General features: G+C 33.5%; 1 protein-coding gene across 3 annotated transcripts in view; it reads left to right on the forward strand.

The window, feature by feature from the left end:
- MANEA (mannosidase endo-alpha) overlaps positions 1–22,853 on the forward strand; it is a 64,678-nt gene that overhangs the window by 12,177 nt on the left and 29,648 nt on the right. For all 3 annotated transcript variants that reach the window (XM_042939380.1, XM_042939381.1, XM_042939382.1), the window contains exon 2: positions 1,910–2,488. In XM_042939380.1, coding sequence (XP_042795314.1) covers positions 1,948–2,488 — 541 coding nt within the window. In that variant the 5' untranslated portion in view covers positions 1,910–1,947. The remainder of the gene's footprint in view (positions 1–1,909; positions 2,489–22,853) is intronic.

Here is a 22,853-nt window from a genome sequence, read left to right on the forward strand (position 1 = left end):
GTTTCACAATGTGTCTTTCATGTCAGGTATATCTTTGGGCACATCCTTTCTCTGACACTAGGGACATTCTTTTTTTTTTTTTTTTTTTTTCCCTTCTCTTTTCCACCAGCCTATGCATATTGTACTCCTTCTTCTAAGATTTTACATTTTTTTTATAAAGAGTTTTTTTTCAACTCCTTAATTTATATGGTATGCTTTATACATGCCTTTCACTTCTCTTTTAGCACTTTTCTTCTTTGAGTTATAGTTTATTTGCATACGTGTCTTCTGCCTTCCTTGGGGACTCCAAGCATCTTGAACATAAGAACTGTGTCTTACTAATCAGTCTATTTCATGTGGCACATAGCATACTATTTTTTACACAATTTAGTTGCTCAATTAAACTGAGTCTAGAATTTGTTTTGATATTCCAACCAAATGAAACATATTTTTGTTCCTTGAACAACAGTAAGGATTCACCTGTTTCTCATCTAAAAGTCAACTATTTCTACTTTCATAATGCTTGTTTTAGTTTATGTCTAGTGTTAATTGGTTACATGATCTACGTTAATGAGTCCAGCTTGTTGGTGTGGTCATAGTGTATCCATGTAATAATATTAAAATATTATAACTTGGGGGGGGTGTCCCTAAATTAGTCTTAGGAACAATAGAGAAAGTGTTAACTTTTTACTTCCAAAAGTTTAAGAAGGAGAATATTTGACACGAAAGCATTTTCATGAAACCAGTGGATTATTATAGTTGTAAAACAAAATCTCCAGACCTATCTACCTATGCCTTTCCATTTTCATGACTTTTTTATGAGAGGAAGAACTGATGCAAATTAGAACATAGGGATGGAAAAGAGGTAGGATACCACGTAAAGTGTCAGAGAAGGTTTAATAACGTTTCTCAATATTTTTGTGTAACTTCTGTACATCTAATTATATATGTAATTATACATATTTATAGTATATCTAAGTATATGGAAGGCATACACATATATTTGTGTAAGATTAATATGCATATTCTCTATTTGTGTATATGTACATATGGATATTACCATATCTACTTAAGTAAAATTTTGAAATGGGCAAAACAAAATGAATATTGGTTAGATACATGTATGTTTTAGAAAACCTACAAAGAAAGGTGAGGGGATGGTAAATACAAAAGGCAAGTGGTTGTTGTTAAGGAGAAGGGGCAGGGCTGGTGATTGGCAAGGGGCACAAAAGGTAGAGATGAATTTTTAAGCTGGCAGCTTCCGTTTTGAATGTTTATATGTTTCAACCTAGATGTATGTCTTTTATATTAATCTTTAGGTGTGTTATATTTCACAATTAAACTTTACTTTGAGAAGACTGATTTTAGCCCTAAAAGAAATATGCTTGCTCATCTTAGTAATTCTTGCATATATGCATAATGGGAGTAACAGTTTATAGAAAGTATTTGTGTATGTGTGAGACAGAATTACTTGCTGATTATGTTTTACTTGTCTGTCTTTTCTATCAGGATTAGTTGTTATGAACTTAATTCTTTGGAATAACAACAGCATGATTTATCATAGAAAGTCGTATTTTAAAAATCAGTGTCAACTTTTCCCCAAGCCAGAAATTTGTACATAAAGATATTTTATTCATATATGTGTGTATATACCTATGTACATATACACACATACCTATACATATATGTATATACATACTTAAACATAAAAACATAAAATGTCATTGTGATATTTCCAAATAAATACTGCTATTTAATCTAGCCATATATAGATTATTTTGTAGATCTCAGTTTTTGATTATACAACTAATATGATGAACTTTTAAAATCTTTCAATGTAATGAACTTTACAGATTTTTGTTTTCATTTTGAATACATTGGGTAATATTGTCAATACTACTTACTAATACCACTTTTCAATAAATTACAGCTAAACACTTACCATTTTGGAGTTTAAAGTATGTCATCATGGCAAAATTTCGAAGAAGGACTTGCATCATTTTGTCACTTTTTATTCTGTTTATTTTCTCCCTGATGATGGGTTTAAAAATGCTGAGACCAAATAAAGCTACTTTCGGAGATCCTTTTGGACTTGAACTTCTTCCAGAACTTCATCAACAAACTCACTTAGGGAAAAACCTTGATTCCCAAAACAATGACAAAATCAACAGTGAAACAAATATCAAGAATTTAAAAAGTGTTGAAATCACTCTGAAACCTTCCAAAGCCTCTGAACCTTACCTGGAAGAGCTGCGACCTCTGAATTATTATTTGCATGTCTTTTATTACAGTTGGTATGGAAATCCGCAATTTGATGGTAAATATATACATTGGAACCATCCAGTCCTGAAGCATTGGGACCCTCGAATAACCAAGAATTATCCACAAGGGAAACATAATCCCCCGGATGACATTGGCTCCAGCTTTTACCCTGAGTTGGGAATTTACAGCTCTCGGGATCCTTCTGTCATTGAAACTCACATGAAACAAATGTACTCAGCTTCAATTGGTAATTACTTTATGTGTGTGTGTTTAGGCATGTGATTGTGTGTATGTATAAATAATTTTTTGTAGAATATTTAAGTTACTGATTAGTCTTCACATTGTTGTTAATTATAATTTTAAACATGGATTCTAAATTAAGCTGTGTATACATACATATGTTCTTAAACATCTGATAAACCACCTTTTAACACTACTCTATACTGTGTTTAATTTCTAACTTTTGGAACATTTCTGGATATAGTTTTGATTCCTAACTTAACATTCTTAATTTTATTAAATTATGGTTAACATAAGATGGCAATGAATTCTCCCACTTTATGTATATAGCTCAGTGATATTTCTCTAAGGTATACACCTGTTTAAATATTACCCCAACATGAAGTAAAATATTCTATAGCCCAGAAACTTTTGTCATGCTTCCCTTATGCACACCCACATTCCTCCCCAGGAAACTAAATCTAATTTCTATCACTGTAGAATAATTGTGAATGTTCTACGTATGACTCCATGAAATAGAATCAGCCAGTGCGCACATGTGCGTGTGTGTGTGTGTGTGTGTGTGTGTGTGTGAGTGTGTGAACTTTTGCCTAGCACATCATTTTGAAATTTACTCATGCTGTTAACTGTATCAGTAGTTGAGTCATTATTGCTGAGTAGTATTCCATTGTATGATTGTGGCAGTTTGTTTCTGCATTCATCTTGATGGACATTTATACTGTTTCAAATTTTAGACGTGTAGTATACAATTTGGTCTTGTTTTTCTGTTTTTTAAAACTAGCCTAACAATCTCTTTTTAACTTTCTGTGTTTATTTCTATTTCATGTAATAGTGATATGGTTAATTATGTTTTCTTTGCTGTTTTTTATGTCTATTCCATCTGTTTTGTTCCTTTTTCCTCTTTTTCTGCCTTCTTTGGTATAAAATATGTTTATTCCATTTTATTTTCTCCTCTGACTTACTAGATGTCCCTTCATTTTATTTATTGTATGATTGCTTTAAAATTTACAATATACACTTTAACTTAACTGATAAGAAGTCTGTAGCTATTTGTATTGTTTTTTCCCTGCAGCTTTTTCTTCCCTCTAACTTCTGGCACTCCAGTTGCACACATTTACATAGAGTCAGATTATCTCACAAGTAATTCATAAGAAAAAATTAAAATGGGATGCCTGAGAATTCTTCAATTTGTTAATCTACCCTTAAAAAAAGACAAAAACAAAAAACAAAACTTCTCTGTTATGTTTCCTGTGTCTTCCCAGTCTCCATAGCACTGGGACCACAAGAACAGATTGAGTGTTTTCACATTTTTATAGCTGTACAAAAGGCACAAACTTATTATTGAGCTGAAACATGTATGGAGATGTGCAAGGCTTTTTCATGAGCAAAACAGTGTAGAATTCTGTGAATCTGCATCAACTGTGTGCAAGATGACTTTCTTCTGTAATTGATTTTTTTTCCAACTGGTTTTAAAAAAATCTAGCTTTCTGGCCAGCTCCAGTTTCTGTGTTCTAGGATATAAAATATGACATAAAATAGGATTGGTAAATTCAGACAGCATTGACTGCTGTCTCTATTTACAATTTACTTTTGTGGAGAGGATCTTGCAAATGACTTTTTAACTATTTTGTGCAAAGAATTTATATCACATTTGAGGCTTTTTTTGTTATTACAACGTTGATTTGTTTATGACTATACTAGTAGTTCTTGACAAAAAATTGATATCCGTGGAAGTTTCAAGGTTTTTTTCATGCAAACTGAACAGTATGCAATGAGTGTTTTTTCCCCCCAGATACTTCTCATATAAAGAAATAATATATAAATGACATACTTTGTATGTTATAATTTAATTGTGATTAGGAAGAAAACTTTCAGTTTATATTTAGTTTTATGCCTATCTTAAGTTTATGAAGACCTTTTTTCCCCGTATATTATTTTACTACTACGTAATATGTGTGAACATGAATTGTTTCAAAACAAAAGTCAATACAATTAATCTTAATTATAAATGTTCACAGTTTCACTATTGATGCAAATGCTTTTTTTCTTTGGTAGATTTTCTGGGAAAAAAAATCATTTGATAGTAATAAAAGTGGCATCATAATCCATCTGTAAATAAATTATTTTCTTATCAGTTAAATTATTTTCTTATCTTGAGTTATAGTCTTTGTTATTGAAATATTATTGACATTTAACATGCCGTAAGTTAAAGATACATAGCACATTGATTTGATATACATATTTTCATACAATTACCATTGAGGCATTAGCAAACCTTTCTATCACATCTCGTAATTATCATTTCTTCTAGTGGTGGAAAAAATTAAGATCTAGTCTGTTAGCAAGTTTAATGTCTTTAATACAGTTTTGCTGTCTGTAATCACTGTATGCGTATGGGATCCCCATGTCTTATTCATGTAATAGTTGCAAGCATGTACCCTGAACAACATCTCTTCCATTCGTCCACTCCTGAGCCCCTGGCAAGTACCATTTTACTGTTTCTTCATTTGTTTTGTTTTGTTTACCTTTCACATATAGGAGGTATCTGGCAGTATTTGTCTTATCTTAACATAATGTCCTCAAGATCCATCCATGTTGCTGCAAATGGCAGGATTTCCCTTTTTCTTGTGGCTGAAGAGTATTGTTTTATTTATATACACACACATATATGTATATATGTAGAATTCTGTTTTATGTATATGAATGTGATATGAATGTAAATAAAATGTGATATATCACACTTTATATATTTGTATGTGTGTGTCACCATGTCTTTGTCCGTTCACTTGTTGATGGACACAGTTTGGCTGTTGTGTTAATGCTGCAGTATACAGTGTATATCTTTGATAATTTTAAATTCCTTTTGATTTATACACAGAATTGTGATTACTGGATCATACGGTAGTTCTATTCTTAACTTTTTTTGGGGAAACTATGCAGTTCTCCATCGTGGCTGAACCAATTTCATTCCCACCAACAGTGCCGACACTTGTTATCTCTTGTTTTCTTGATAATAGCTATTGTTACAAGTGTGAAATGATATCTCATTGTGGTTTTGACTTGTATTAGTGATGTTGAGCACCTTTTCATGTATCTATTGGCATGTCTTCTTTGGAAAAGTACCTCTTCAGTTCCTTTGCCCATTTTCTAATTGGATTCTTTGTGGGTTTTTTGTTTGTTTGTTTGTTTGTTACTGAGTTCTAGGAATTCTATGTGTATTTTGGATATTAACCCATTATCCATTTGCCTTTTATTTACCAATAATTAGTTTGCGTTTTCATTTTCTTAATTTCTTCATTTTCTTAATTTCTTAATTCTTGCTTCTGCAGTGTAGAAGCTTTTAAGTTTGATGTAGTCCCACTTTTGTTTTGTTTTGTTTTGTTTTGTTTTACATTTGTGCTTTGGATATCCTATCCAAATGTTTAAGTCTGATCCATTTCTAGGTGATTTTTGTGGGTGGTGTAAGTAGGGGTCCAATTTTCTTTGCACGTGTTTATTGAGTTTTCCCAGCATCATTTATTGAAAAGCTATCCTTTCCCTATTGACTGTTCTTAGATCCCTTTTTATTAGTTGACGGTATATGTGGGAGTTTAATTCTGGGTACTGTATTTTGTTCTGTTGACCTAAGTACCTGTTTTTAGGCCAGGGTTGTATTATTTAATTAGTATAGCTTCGTAGTATACTTTGAAATCAGTAAGTATGATGGTTCCACTTTTGATTTTCTTTATCATCATTGCTTTGGCTATAAAGGGATCTTTTGTGGTTCCATACAAATTTGAGGATTGATTTTTCTATTGTGAGAAATGCTGGGGCACCTGGGTGGCTCAGTCAGTTAAGGGTCTGACTTCAGCTCAGGTCATAAACTCGTTTCATGAGTTCCGTCCCTGTTTTGGGCTCTGTGCTGACAGCCCAGAGCATGGAGCCTGCTTTGGATTCTGTGTCTCCCTCTGTCCCTCCTCTACTCGCACTCTGTCTCTTAAAAAATAAAAAAGGATTAAAAAAAAATTTTTAATTAAAAAATAAAAAACAAATTTAAAAAATGCCATAGGAATTTTGATAGTGATTATGTTGAATCTATAAATGGCTTTGGTAGCATGGACCTTTTAACAATATTAACTCTTCAAATCCTTGACATGGGATATCCTTCCAATTTTTTTTATGTCATTTAGAAAAGCCTTGTAGTTTTCATAGATCTTTTACTTGATTAAATTTCTTCCTAGGTATTTTGTTATTTGTGTTGCTAGTGTGAATGGGATAGTTTTTTTTTTTAATTTTTTTCAGATGCGTTATGGTTAGTGCATGGAAAACAACTAATATCTGTGTTGTGATTTTATATCCTTTAATTTTATTGTATTCATTGATTAGACCCAACCATTTTTTTATTTCAGTATATAATGTCACATCATCTGCAAATAGCAACAATTTTAATTCTTCCTTTCCTATTTGGATGCTTTTTCTTTGTCCTGCCTGACTGTCCTAGGTAAGACTCACAGTATGTTGAATAAGAGTGGTGACAATGGGTACCTTTGTATTGTTCTTGATCTTACAGAAACAGCTTTCCATTTTTTCCATTGAGTATGCTGTTACCTGTGTGTTTGTTGTATATTACTTTTATTATATTGAGGTATGTTCTTTATGTACTCAATCTATTGAGGAATTTTATCATGAAAGAATGTTGTATTTTGTCAAATGTGTTTTTTTGTTACATCTTTTGAGATGATCATATGATTTTTATTTTTCATTCTATTAATCTGGCGTATCACATTTATTGATTCATATATTGTTGGACCATCCTTGAATCCTAGGGGTAAATCCCACATGGTCATGATATAATCCTTTCAATGAATTCTTGAATTTGGTTTGCTAATATTTTGTTTAGAATTGTTGCATCTGTGTCCATCAGGGACATTGGTCTGTAGTTTTTTATTCTTGTAGGATCCTTATCTGACTTTGTCATCAAAGTATTGTTTACCTCATTAAATAACTTTTTAAGTGTTTCCTTCTCTCCAACTTGATGGAAGAGTTTGAGAATAATTGGCTTTAATTCTTCTTTAAATGTTTGCAAAAATTTACCAGGGAAACCATCTGGTCTGGATATTTCTGTGTTGGGAGGTTTTTGATTACTGATTCATTCTTCTTACATGTTATCATTCTGTTCAGACTCTATTTCTTCCTGGTTCAGTTTTGGAAGGTTATGGGATTGTAGGAATTTACTCATTTCTTCTGGGTTCTATAATTTGCTGGCATGTACATGTTTATAGTAGTCTCTTATGAGTCTATGTATTTCTGTAGTCAATTGCACTTTCTACTCATCCATTTCTGATTTTATTCGAGTCTTTTCTGTCATAAGTACTCGCTAAACGGTTGTTAGTTTTGTTTATTTTTCAAAGAAAATAGCTCTTTGTTGATTTTTTTTTTTTTTCTATTTTTCTGGTCTTTTCCACTTTGAACTTTATTATTTCCTTCCTTCTACTAACTGCGGTCTTGGTTTGTTCTGTTTATTCTACTTCTTTGAGGTATAAGGTTATGATGTTTATTTGCAATCTTTCTTAGTTCTTAATGTATGCATATGTTGCCATAAATTTCTGTCTCAACTGTTTTTGCAGCATCTCAGTGGTTTTGGTATGTTTTGTTTCTGTTTTCATTTGTTTCAAGATATTCTTTGATTCCCTTTTTGATTTATTCTTTCGCTTATTGGTTGTTCAGGAGTTTGTTTAGATTCTACATATTTCCAAATTTTCTAACTGTTTTGATACAAGTATGGCTATCCCTACTTCTGTTTGGTTTCCACTTGTATAGAATATCTTTTTATCCTTTTACTTGGAGTCTTCTGTGCATCCTTAAAGCTGAAGTGGATCTCTTAATTGGCACCGCATAACTGGATCTTATTTTTTATCCATCTAGCTACTTGCATGCCTTTTGATTGGTGAACTCCATTCATTTACATTTAGAGCAATTATTAATATGTAAGGACTTACTAGTGACATCTTGTTAATTGCTTTCTGGTTTTATTTTTCTGTTTCTGCCTACCTTTATAAATTATTTTCCATGGTGGTATGTTAGTTTCCACTTTTTTTTTCTCTTTTGTGAATCTGCTCTAGGTTTTTCTCTTGTGGTTACTCTTGGGCTTACATAAAACATCTTACAAACACATACATTTTAGGCTGAGAGTAACTTATCACTGATTGCCTGTAAATTTCTCTATCCTTTCTCTCCTACTTTTTATATTGGTATTACAGTTTATCTACTTTTTGTTGTGTATTTGTTAATTTATAGTAGCTATAGTTTTCCAGCTTTCTGTTAGCCTTGGTACTATAGTTGAGTATTAATACATCATTCTAATACAGAGTTAGAGTTTTCTACATCTGACTGTATAATTTTCAGCTTTACCAGCATTTTGTGTGCTTTCATATGTTTTTATGAGGCTGATTAGCCTGTTTTCATTTCAGCTTGAAGAACTCCTTTCAGTATTTCTTGCAAGACAGATCTAGTGATGGTGAGCTCCTTCCGATTTTGTTTGAGAAAACCTTTACTTGTCCATCATATCTAAGGGATAACTGTTGGAGATGTTCTTGGCTGGCCATTTTTATCTTTAAGCTCTTTGAATATGTCATTCCATTCTCCACTGCCATGTAGAGTTTCTGCAGACAAATCCACTAATAGCCTAATGGTGTTTCCATTTTAGGTTACATTTTTTCTCCGTGTCTTTCCTTGTGGCCCTTGATTTCTTTTAGCAATATTTTGTGTTTCTCATTGTACAAATCTGTCACCTCCTTAGTTAATTCCTAAATATTTTATTCTTTTTGATGCTATTGGAATTATTTTTGCAATATCCTTTTCAGATTTTTCATTGTTAGTATAGAAATGCAACCAATTTTTGTATGTTGACTTTATGTCCTGCTACTTTGCTGAAATTACTTATTCTTTTTTCTTTTTAGTACAACCTTGAAAGTTTTCTATATATAAGATCACTTCATTTGCAAACAGATAATTTTACTTCTTTCCAACTTGGATGTCTTTTCCTTTCCTTTCTTAATTGCTCTGTCTAGATCTTTCAGTGGTATAAGGGCCATCCTGTCTTGATTTTCTAGGAAAATCTTTAAATCTCACTGTTGGCACTGTGGGTTGTGTGTGTGTGTGTGGGGGGGGGGTGTGTGTAGTTTTTGTTGTGTTGTGGTAATTTCCTTCTAAGTTTTTGGGTATTTTTATCATGAAGAGTCGAATTTTGTCAGATGCTTTTTCTATATCAACTGAGATCATTTTTCCCCCTTCATCTGTTAATGTGCATACGATTTCCACATATTATATCATCGTCGCATTCCAGGAGTAAACTCCACTTAATCATTGTGTGTAATCCTTTTACTATGCTACTGTATTTGTTTGGTAATAACAGATCTTCCTCACCTTAGGACGGGTTTATTTCCTGATAAAGCCATAGTAAGTTGAAAATATCATGAGCCGAAAATGCATTTAATACACCTCACCTACCAAACATTGTAGCTTATTCTAGCCTACCTTAAATGTGCTCAGGACACTTAAATTAGCCAACAGTTGGGCAAAATCATCTTATAGGAAGCCTATTTTATACTAAAGTGTTAGAAGTCTATGTAACTAACTGAATACTGTATTGCAAGTGTACATTGTATATTACATATACATTGTAAACGTATTGGTTTTTTACCTTTATGATTGCCTGGCTGACTAGGAGCTGCAGCTCACTACTGCTGCCCATCATCAAAAGAAAGTATGTTACCACGTATTGCTAGCCTGGGAAAATATCAAAATTCAAAGTATGGTTTCTGCTGAATGCCTATCACTTTCACACCATCTTAAAGATGAAATACCTTAACTTGAACCATCCTATGTCTGGTACCATCTGTATTTTGTTGAGCATTTTTACATCAGTGTTCATTTGCAATAGTGCTCTAGTTTTTTTGTGTCTTTGTCTGGTTTGGTATTAAGGTAATGCTGACCTTACAATGAGTTAGAAAGTATTCCCTCTTCCTTAATTTTTTGGAATAGTTTGAGAAGAATTGGTTTAATTCTTTATGTATTTGATAGAATTCACTTACAAAGCCATTGGGTCTAGGGCTTTTCTTTTTTGGGAGGTTCTTGATTACTTATTCATTTTCCTTACTAGTTATAAGTCTATTGTTTATTTCTTCATAATTTAGTCTTGGTAGCATTTGGGCGTCTAGAATTTTTTTTTTTTTTTTTTTTTTTTTAATATTTATTTTTGAGAGAGAGACACACAGTGTGAGTGGGAGAGAGGGATAGAGAGAGGGATACACAGAATCTGAAGCAGGGTCCTGGATCTGAGCTGTCAGCACAGACCCTGAGGCAGGGCTTGAACTCACAGGCTGCAAGATCATGATTTAATCTGAAGTCAGTCACTTTACTCACTGAGCCACTCCAGTTGCCCCTGGGCTTCTAGAATTTGTACATTTCAACCTGGGTATCCAATATTTTGCCATGTATTTGTTCATAGTACTCTCTGATAATCATTATTTTTGTAGAAATTATTAGTAATATCTCCACTTTCATTTCTGATTTTAGTAATTTGTATCTTCTTTTTTCTTAGTCCATCTTGCTAAAGGTTTATTAGTTTTGTTCATTTCTTCAAAGGGCCAACCTTTGTTTTCATTGATTTTTCTCTGTTGTTTTTTAATTGCCTATTTTATTTATCTCTGCTCTAATGTTTATTATTTCCTTCTTTCTGCAAGCCTTAGGATTAGTTTTTTTCTTCTTGTTCTAGTTCCTTAAGTTATAAAGTTAGGTTGATGAGATCATTCTTTTCTTTTTTTTAATGTAAAGCATTTATAGCTGTCAGTTTACTCCCTTAGCACTATTTTATCCATATGCCATAAATTTTGGTATGTCATATTTTTGTTTTAGTCATTTCTAAATGTTTAGAAACATTTCCCTCATGATTTTCTCTTTTATCTATTGGTTGTTTAATCATTTAGTCTCTAATAGGGTGACTTATGTTGATTTATTTTCAGATACCGACTGTTATTTTTCATTACTGGAATAAACTCCATTTGTTCATGGCTTATTATTTTGTTCATATATTACTAAATTCTATTTGCTAATCTTTTAAGAAAGAGTTTGTATCCATGTTCAGCTGGTATACTGATCTGTAGTTTTTCTTTTCTTGAGATGTCTTTTGTCTTTTTGTTATTAAAGTAGTGCTGGCCTCATAAAATGATTTAAGAAAACCTCCCTCTTTTTTTTTTTTTTCTGGAAGAGATTGAGTAGAGTTGGCATTATTTCCTATTATGTATTTGATAGAATTTATCAGTAAAACTATCTTGCCTTGGTGGTTTCATTATTTAATTATAAATTCAGTTTCATTATTAGGACTATTCGGGTCATCAGTTTTTTTTAGCAGAAAAAAAACATACATATTTATTTAATATTTTCGATGCTTATATGAAAGTCCTCAGAAGAGAAATGAAGACCTGAAGAAGATGGTAGGCTTAAAAGTTTATGGACCTTTTTACACAGAGAACAATAAATTGTGGGGATGTGACCAGACAAAGGGGTTTGGGCTCAGGGCAGTAGACTGTGGGACAGTGAACAGGAAGTGTAGGAGGGAAACTAATAGAAGTTCAAGGGTTATTTTAGTAGGTTTGTTTTTGCAGGTCCATTGCAGGGTTGACTCCCAGTCTCAGGAGATAAGATACTCTCTTTCTGGTACAGGGACAGCAACTTTCTCATGGGAAATTTATGATCAACCTGCTTTTAGGTAGAAAGGGGAAAGTCAGAGAGCCCTTCTGCATCTGCAGTTTCTCAAGTACCTTCAGCTCAAAATAGTCAATATGCCAGAGTGGCATATTTTGGGATGGCATGTTCTGATCTTTACTACCTTTTTTCTTTCCTTTTTTTTTTTTTTTTTTTTTTTGAAGCTGTGCTAGCAGAACATGGTTCAACCAGTTATGTTTGATTACAAATAAGTAAAACAATGGTCAATTCAGGGTTTCAGCAGAAGAATATTTTAAAAGCCAAGCAAATAAAGCTAGCCTGCTTAGCTTTGCCAGGTGTTCCCCCCCCCCCCCCTTTTTTCTTCCAAGAACATTTTTTTTTTTAATTTTTTTTTTCCAACGTTTTTTATTTATTTTTGGGACAGAGAGAGACAGAGCATGAATGGGGGAGGGGCAGAGAGAGAGGGAGACACAGAATCGGAAACAGGCTCCAGGCTCCGAGCCATCAGCCCAGAGCCCGACGCGGGGCTCGAACTCACGGACCGCGAGATCGTGACCTGGCTGAAGTTGGACGCTTAACCGACTGCGCCACCCAGGCGCCCCTCTTCCAAGAACATTTTTATTTTTATTGATTGATTTCAGGAATAGAGCTGAGTGATTCAACACTTACATATAATACCCGATGCTCATTTCAACAAGTGCCTTCCTTAATGCCCATCACCCATTTTGCCCATCTCCCCACACATCCCCATTCAGCAACCCTCAGTTCTCTTTATTGAAGAGTCTTAATGGTTTGCCTCCCTCTCTTTTTATCTTATTTTCCTTCACTTCCCCTATGTTCATTTATTTCTTCTTGAGTGAGTTTTGGTCCTTATATTTTGTAAATAACTGGTCAATGTCATCATATTTGTCAGTTTTATGAGCAGAGTTGCTTGTGTTATCCCTTTATTATGATTTTAAAGTGTACGGAGTCTGTATGTTCTGTATGTTTTACCTCTTTCATCCATGCTTTTGCTAATATTTTTCTCCTTTTTTTCTTGGTCAATATATCTAATTAATATTTAATATTATTGATCCTTTCAGTAAATGAACAGTTGGTTTCATTATCTGAAAAAGGTTGTTGTGCTGCTGTTGGATTGTCTTATAAATGTCAGTTAAAGTTCTTGATAGTATTCAAGTCTTCTGTATCCTTGCCAATTATCTACCTGTTCTATCAATTATTGATAAAGCAGTGTTGATGTGTCTTCAGGTATAATTGTAGATTTATTTATTTCCCCTTTCAGGTCTGCCATTTTTTGCTTTCTATATTTTGAAGGTCTTTTGTTAGGTACACAAACATTTAGGACTGTTATATCATTTAGACAGAGTCCTTTATTATTATGAAGTATCTCTCTTTAGTGCTGGTAATATTCTTTGTTCTGAAATCAACTTTGATGTTAATATAAACAATTCCAGCTCTCTTTGATTACTGTTTGCCTGGTGAATCTTTTTTCATTATTTTACTTTTAACCTATCTGTTGTGTGTGTGCAAGGAAATCATTCTTTTGTCAGGTCTTGATTTTTTTTTTTTAAATCCAATTTGAAAATTTTGTCCTTAAAATAGTATGCTTAGACTGTTTGCCCTCAGTGTGATTATTTTTATGATTATATTGATTGAAATCTGCTTTATTAGCCACTTCCTATTTACTCAATTTCTTTGTTCTCCTGTTTTGTTTTGTTTTTTTTCTGTATTCTTTTGGGTTAGTTGAACATTTTTTATGATTCCATGTACTCCACATTTGCTTATTGTTACTTCTTATCTCTTTAGTTGTTGACATAAGATTTACCAAATATACCTTTATATGATCCGGGTACTTGCAAATAATATATACTTCATGTGTAGCAGAAGGACCTCTCCACATATATTCCTGGTTTTTTCCTCCCATATCTTTTGCTATTGTTGTCATTCTAGTATATAAAATGGTGTACATTACTGTTCTTTTTCTTGTAGACCAGATATTAGTTAACATCTTCTGTAAAGGACCAGCAATATTTTTGGTTTTGTGGCCCATATTATCTCTTTACAACCACTCAACTCTGCCATTATCGTGTAAAAGTTGCCATATGTAGACAAATGTATACAAGACTTACAGAGGGCAAGATTTGGCTCATGGACAATAGCTTGTTGATGACAATTTTAAGCAATCATTCCTCTTATAAAGTAATTAAGGAACCAATATTAATCTTTCAAGTATTGTTTATATCCTTTGTTTTGAATGTCTCCTTTGCTATAGAATTGTCAGCAGGAAGAGTTTTGTAGGTTTATGTTTTCTTTTGGAACTTTAAAAATGCTGCTCCATTGTCTTCTATCATGGTTTCTGATGAGAAGTATACTGTAAGTTTTACAAAACTTTTTATATCTTTACGTCCTATATGTTTCCTTTTTGCACTGATTTTAAAATGTTTTTTCTTTGTTTATGAATTTTAGTAGTTTAAACGTGTGTATCTGTTAGTTTTGGTATTTATTCTGCTTGGTATTCTCTGAGCTTCTTGAATTTGTTGTTTTGTGTCTGTCATCAACTTTGCATAATTAGCAATTATTTTGACATATATACCTTCTACCTCTTCTGAGTTTTCAGTTACATGTGTGTTTTACCTTAGTCATATTATATTTTAATGTAATTTTATGTGACTGGAAATTGACCCTTTCCTCAGCTCTGTTCAGTCCTTTCATGAGTTTGTTGAAGATATTCCTCATCTTTTAACATGTTTTTCATTTCCAGTATTTCTATTTGATTCTTCTTTTAATTGAAGTGTAATTAACATCCAGTGGTGTATTAGTTTCATGTGTACAACATACTGGTTCAACAAATCTTATATATTACTCAGTGCTACTATAACTGTAGTCACCATCTGTCATCTTACAATGTTATTACTATATTATTGATGATTTTCTCCATACTATACCTTTCATCTCTGTGACTTAGTTATTTCTTAACTGTAAATTTGTACTTAATCTCCTTTATCTATTTCACCCATTCCCCCCACATCCCTCCCTTCAGGCAACCACCAGTTCTCTATATTTTGGGGTTTGTTTCTTCTTTGTTCATTTATTTTTTAGGTTCCACATATAAGTGAAATTTTATGGTATTTGTCTGCCTGACTTATTTCACTTAATATAATACCCTCTAGGTCCATCCATGTTGTTGCAAATGGCAATACCTCATTCTTTGTATAGCTGAATAATATTACATTGTGTGTGTATACATATGTATACGCCATATATTCTTTAGTGATTCATCTGTTGATGGACATTTGGTGTGCCTCCATATTTTGGCTATTGTAAATAATGCTGCAATAAACATAGGGTGCATATGTCTTTTTGAATTAGAGTTTTCATTTTCTGTGGGTAAATACCCAGTAGTAGAATTACTGGATCATTAGGTATTTCTTTTTTTAATTTTTTAAGGAACTTCCATACTGTTTTCCACAGTGGCTGCATCAATTTACAGCCCCACCAACAGTGAACAAGAATTCTTTTGTTTCCACATCCATGCCAAGACTTGTTACTTCCTGTCTTTGATTCTAGCCGTTCTCACAATAGTAAAGTGATATCTCATGGTTTAAACTTGCAATTCCTGATGATTAGTAGTGTTGAACATCTTTTCATATTTTGGCCATCTGTGTGTCTTCTTTGGAAAAGATATCTACTCAAGTCTTCTGCCCATTTTTTAACTAAATTATTTTTTTGTCAGGTTTTTTTGTTGTTGTTGTTGGTTCTGGTATTGAGTTGTAAAAGTTATTTGTAGTTTGAATATTAAACCCTTATATGATGCATGATTTACACATGTCTTCTCCTATCAGTAGGTTGCCTTTTCATTTTGTTCATGGTTTCCTTAACTGTGCAAAAACTTGTTGTTGTTGTTGTTGTTGTTGTTGTTGTTGTTGTTTTGGTATACTCCCAATAGTTTATTTTTGCTTTTGTTTCCCTTGCCAAAGGAGACCTAACTAGAAAAATTTTGGTAAGGCCCATGTCAAAGAGATTATTACTATTTTCTTTTAGGGATTTTTGGCTATTATAAATAATGCTGCAATAAACATATTGTGAGATACAATTTCAGGTCTCACATGTAGGTTTTTAATCCATTTTGAGTTTCTTTTTTTTGTATACTGTGAGAAAGTGGTACAGTTTCATTTCTTTGCATGTAGCTCTCTAGCTGTACCAGTGCAGTTTATTGAAGAGATTGTCTTTTACCCATTGTATATCCTAGCCTCCTTTGTTATAGACTAATTGACCATATAAGCATGGGTTTAGTTCTGGGTCCTCGATTCTTGTATGCATCTTATTTTTTGGCTAATACCATGCTGTTTTCATTATTACAGCTTTGTGTAGCATACTTTGAAATCTGGGATTGTGATACCTTCAGCTTTGTTCTTTTTTAAGATTGCTTTGGCTCATTGAGGTCTTGTGGTTCTGTATAAGTTTTAGGATTATATATTGTAGTTCTGTGACAAATTCTGTAGGTATTTTGATAAGAGATTGCATTGAGTCTTAATTGCTTTAGGACATTTCAACAATATTAATAGGACATTTCAACAATATTAATTCCTCCAAACCATGAGCATGGAACGTTTTTCCATTTATTTATGTTCTTTTTAATTTTTTTCATGAATGTTTTAGAGTTTTCAGAGCGTAAGTCATTTACCTCCTTAGTTAAGTTTATAGATATTTTATTATTTTGGGTGTGATTGCAAATGAAATTGTTAATTTGTCTTTCTGCTACTTTGTAATTCATGCAACAGATTTCTGTATATTTTATATCTTGCAACTTGACTGGATTCATTTATCAGTTCCTAGTAGTTTTTTGGTGTAGTCTTTATGGTTTTCTATATATAGTATCACATCATCTGCAAATAGTGACAGCTTCTTCCTTAACAATTTCAATACCTTTTATTTCTTTTCTGATTACTGCAGCTAGGACTTCAGTACTATATTTAATAAAAGTGGTGAGAGTAGACATCTTGTTTTATTCCTGATAGAGGAAAAACTTTGTTTTGCACATATTGAAACATCCTTGCATCGCTAGAGCAAATCCTACTTGATAGTGGTGAATACTCTTTCTAATATATTGTTGAATTCTATTTGCTAGTATTTTGTTGAGGATTTTGCATCTATGTTCATCAGAGATACTAGCCTCCACTTTTCTTTTTGTGAGATGTCTTTGTCTTATTTTGGTATCAGGGTAATGCTGGACTTATAGAATGAATTTTAGAAGTTTTCCTTCTTCTGTTTTTTTGGGAATAGTTTGAGAAGAATAAGTAATAACTGTTTAAATGTTTGATAGTATTCACCTGTAGATCTCATTTGAACAGTTGATGGGTTTTTTTTTCATAACCAGTGCAATTTTATTACTAGTCATTGGCCTGTTCAAATCTTCTATTTTTTCCTCATTCAGTTTTGGCAGATTATATGTTTCTAGAAATTAATCCATTTCTTCTGGGTTATCCCAATTTGTTGATACATAATTTTTCATTCTGTTCTCTATAATGCTTTACTCTTTTTTGGTGTTGGTTGTTCTTTCTCTTTCATTTCTGATTTTATTTTTTTGAGGCCTCTTTTTTTTCTTGATGAGTCTAGCTAAAAGTTTATAAGTTTTGTTTATCTTTTCAAGGGACCAGTTTGTTTCTTTGATCTTTTTTCTTTCCTGTTTTTTTTTTCTTTTTTATTTATTTCTGCTCTAAACTTTATTATTTCTTCTACTAGCTTTGGGCTTCATTTGTTCTTTTTCTAGCTCTTTTAGGTGTGGTTTTGGTTATTTGAGATTTTTGTTTTTTGAGATAGACCTGTATTGCCATAACCTTCTCTCTTAGAACTACTTTTGCTCTGTCCCAAAGATTTGGAATGGTATTTTCATTTGTCTCAATGTGTTTTTTGATTTCCTCTTTGATTTCAAGGTTGACTCCTTCCCTGTTTAGTAGCCTGTTGTTAGACCTCCATACATTTGTGTTCTTTCCAGATTTTTTTCTTGTAACTGACTACTAGTTTCATACTATTATTGAGACTTGTTTGTGGCCTAATGTGTGATCTGTCTTGGAGAATGTTGCATGTACATTTGAAAAGAATGGATATTCTTACGTTTTTGGATAGAATATTCTGTATATATCTGTTAATTCACAACTGGTCTAATGTGTCAATTCAGAGCTACTTTTTCATTGTTGATTTCTGTTTGGATTTTCTATCCATTGATGTAAGTGGGGTGTTAAAGACCTCTACCATTGTAATACTGTCAATTTCTCCATTTCTGTCTGTTAATATTTGATTTATATATTTAGGTGCTTTGGTTGTATAGATATCTACAATTGTTATATCTTCTTGTTGGATTGGTCCCTTTATCATTATGTAATGCCCTTAATTGTCTCTGGCCACAGTCTTTGTTTTAAAGTGTTTTTTGTTTTTTGGTTTTGTTGTTCATGTTGTTTTGTTTTTATTTCATATTAGTATTGCTATCCCAGCTCTTTTTGTTTTCTGGATGGTATATGTTTTTTCAGCTCTTCTTCACTTTCAGGGTGTATGTGTCTTTAGGTCTGAAGTGAAGCTCTTGTGGGCAGAATATAGGTGAGTCTTGTTCTAAAGTAATGATATGTATGTACCTATTGCCATTTTGTTAATTTTTTTGGTATAGTTTTTCTCTATCTTCATTTGGTTTGATGGCTTTCTTTAGTGGTAGGCTTGGATTGGATTCTTTGTGTATGTTTTTGTGGGGGGGGCATTATAGGTTTTTGATTTATGGTTTCCATTGGATCATATATAACATGTATGCAGTTGTGTTAATCGTTGCTTAAGTTTGAATACATTCTAAAGCACTAAATTATTATTCTCCCTTTGTTTTATATATATGGTGTCATATTTTATCTTTTTATTTTGTGTATGTTTTGAATGATTTTTGTAAATATAATTGATGTAAAATCAATTTTTGTGTCTTAACCACCGTATTGGCTTTATAAGTGATTCATCTCCTACCTTTATTATATATGTGCTTTTGCCTATGAAATTTTTTCTTTATTAATTTTCCTACTTGTTATGGCATCTTCTTTCCATTTGAAGAATTCCCACTATCATGTAAGGCTGGTTTAGTGGTGATGAACTCCTTTAGTTTTTGTTTAGGAAAGAACTTCTTTTTCTATTCTGAATGATAACTTTGCTGAGTAGATTATTCTTGCTTGCAAGTTTTTTTTGTTTTTTTTGTTTTGTTTTGTTTTGTTTTGTTTCCCCTTTCATTCCTTTGAATAGATCATGCCACTTCCTTTTGGCCTGAACAGTTTCTGCTGAGAAATCACCTGTTGGGGTTACGGAGTTTCCTTTGTATATAATTGTTTTGTTTTGCTTGCTGAATTAAAAATTCTCTATTGTTACTTTTTGCCATTTTACGTATGTGTCTTGGACTCATCTTGTTATGCACTGTGTGTGCTTTCTGAAACTGATGTCTATTTCCCCAGATTAGGGAAATTTTCAGCTTGATTTTTTCAAGTAAATTTTCTCTTCCTTTCTCTCTCTCCTTTCTCTGTTATCTCTATAATGTGGATATTATTACGCTTGATGATGAGTTTCCTTAACCTAGTCTTACTGCTTTTTATTAATCTTTTTTCTCTTTGCTGTTCAGTTTGGTTGCTTCCCATTACCCTGTCTTCCAGATCACTGATCTGTTTTTCTGTGTCTTTTTAATCTGCTGTTAATTATTTTTTATTTCAGCTATTGAGGTGTTTGTTTTTAATCTCTGACTGGTTCTTTTGATTTATATGTGTATTTTTGTAAAAGTTCTGAATTCATCCACTCTGTTTGTAAGTCCAGTGACTATCTTTAAATTTTTGTAAATATTTATTTATTTTTGAGAGAGAGAGAGAGAGAGAGAGAGAGAGAGCGAGCATAAGCAGGGGAGGGGCAGAGAGAGGGAGACATAGAATCCAAAGCAGACTCCAGGATCTGAGCTGTCAGCACAGAGCCCGACGTGGGACTTGAACTTATGAACTGTGAGGATCATGACCTGAGATGAGGTCAGACACTTAAACTGACTGAGCCACCCAGTTGCCCTTCCAGTGACTATATTTATGACCATTACTTTGAATTTTTTTTATCAGGCATTTTTGCTTATCTCAGTTTCATTGAACTCTTTTGCTGTGATTTTTGTCTTTTTCTTTCATTTGGGACATCTTTCTCTGTCATCTCATTTTGCTTGACTCTCTGTGTCCATATATTATGGAGGTCAGCTACATCTCCTGATCTTAAAAATAGTGGCCTTCTATAGAAGAGGTCCTGTGATACCCTGTAGCTCAGTTCCTCCTGGTCACCAGAAACAGGTGCTCCTGTGGTGTTTCTTTTGCAGGCTGTGTGCACCCTACTGTTGTGCCTGAACCTCATTTACCTTTGCCCCAATCAGCTGCAGTGACTGACTTTGCCTGCTGTGGGCACACTAGACAGGGTTTGGTTCCAGTGCAGTTGAGAAGTCTGAGGCCTCTGCAGGCTTGTAGGTGGGCAGGGTCAGCAGTCAGGCTGTCTGCTCTTAGCCTGTCTGCCACAGCTATGGGATACCAAACAGCAAAACTTCTTTCTGCTCAGTGAAGAGGCTTTGCTGCTGGAATTGTGGGCATGCTGGTGTGTGAGATTACTTGGCCTCTCCCCAGGGCAGGAGTCACTTTGTAGTTGTGCGGATCCCTGCTGGGGCTGCTTTCAGGTTATGGTGGGGCAGGAACCACTTTGTTGTGATGCCTGCCAAGGCAGGAGGGTTGGATTGGCAGGTCTGCATGGGAATGTGGGGACAAAGCACACAGTGCTAGAAAGATAGGTAGAGCATTAGTACTGGCTCCTTCAAATGTCCAGCTATCTAGGATGGGGGAGGGGAAGAGAAATGGCACCCCCTAGTACTTTTGTTTTTGGAGAAGTCTTCTGATCATTCCCACTCCTTTAGCATGTGTTCCGAGATTAGTAAGTGATTCTCCTTCACGTATACCCCAGGCACTTTTCAAACTGCTACTATTGTGCTGTGTCTTTGGTTGAGTCATTTATTATGCTGGCTTTTTAGTATATGTGCTGCTGAAGTGAGCACTATGCTGTCTTTTTAAAGGCGGAACTCAGTTTCCTATTGCTATCTGACTCTCTTGGAGTTAAGCCCAGTTGATTTGTAAAGTATGTGGAGTTAAATCTTGGTGATATTAAAAGCTTCTAAAGTTCAGCCCCATAGGTTTTCAAGGCCAGATGGGGTCTTATTTCCTAGTGCATATCCCAGTACTTCTGGTGCCTAGTGTGAGGTCTAATCCTCTCCTTCCTCTTTGCTTGTGGTGTAAGTCCTTTCTGTGGTTAATCTCACCTGGGTGGTTGGTTCCCAACCATGTGTCCACCTCTCCTGCCCTTTTTGACATAGCCTCCTGTCTATGATTGACTGTGAAAGGTCTTTCTGGCAGTCTTTAGGTCATTTTCAGAGTTAGTTACTTAGAGTTCGCTATAGTCTCAGAGCTGTGTCCATGGGAGGAGGTGAACCTGGGATCATCCTACTCTGCTGTCTCCCCTGTACTTCTATTTGATTCTTAGAATTTTCATTTCTGGCATATTTCCCAGCTGATTCACGTATGGTAGCTGTCTTTCCCATTAGATCTTTTAATGTTTTGATCATAGTAATTTTACATTGCTTATTTAATGATTTCAGTATCTGTTTCATATATAGTTTGGTTCTGTTGACTTCTTTGCCTCTTGACAGTTTTTTTTTTTTTTCTTTTTTGTATGCCTTATACTTTTTGTTGAACATGGGTCATCCTATATAGTGATAATAGTGTTTATGTCTGAAACTGGCCTTGCCTTTGTTTCTGCTAAATCTTTAGTTTGAAGGAGTGTTTAATATGTTTGAAAGAAACAGTAAGTTCTCTATATTGAAGAGAAGCTATCATAAGTTCTGTGGAGTTAAATGTATCCTAATTTACTTGCCATTGTCTTTTTATTATTGTTTTTATAATCACTTTTGGGGGTCTTATTCTTTGTAAGGCATTTTCTATTTTTAAAAACACTTTTAGGGAATGAACTGAGCTTATCCCCATTTTACAAGTATGGAAACTTAAGTAAAATTAATTAAAGATAAACACCTATCAAATAAGAGAATGAGAACTTGAATCTCCAGGTCTGTCCGATTTCATATCTTCTTAACTATTACCCTGTTTAGATTCATCATTTTACTTCATAAAATAAATGGTTGGGCACCATTTATATTGAAGACCCTGTAATAAGTGCTATGGAGGGACACCATGATCAATATGACATGATCTGCATTTAATAAAATGCTAGTGTGCTAAGAATAGACCTCAAAGAATATCCCTTTTCACTATACAGTAGAAATACTCAGTAATCTTATTTATAAATGATACTTAGATTATGTGTGTTACAGAAAATTTTCTGGTTGCTGTGAAGGTTCATTACCATTGTCAGCAGCTCAACTCTCCTTGTGAGGAAGACCATGATTGGCTTATTTCCCAGACTATTACTTGTGTTCAGAGCTCATGAGGGATACAGTCCAAAAGATATGCTGCAAAGATAAATTAGACTGTGGAGCACAGTAAGGGTATAGAATTAGACATGTGGAAATGATAATTTGACAGAATAAAAAAGCTGAAGCAGAGTAACGAGGAGGAACAAAGAACATTCTTCTC

The sequence above is a fragment of the Panthera leo genome, chromosome B2 (assembly GCF_018350215.1).
Source record: "Panthera leo isolate Ple1 chromosome B2, P.leo_Ple1_pat1.1, whole genome shotgun sequence".
NCBI classification, from domain to species: domain Eukaryota; kingdom Metazoa; phylum Chordata; class Mammalia; order Carnivora; family Felidae; genus Panthera; species Panthera leo.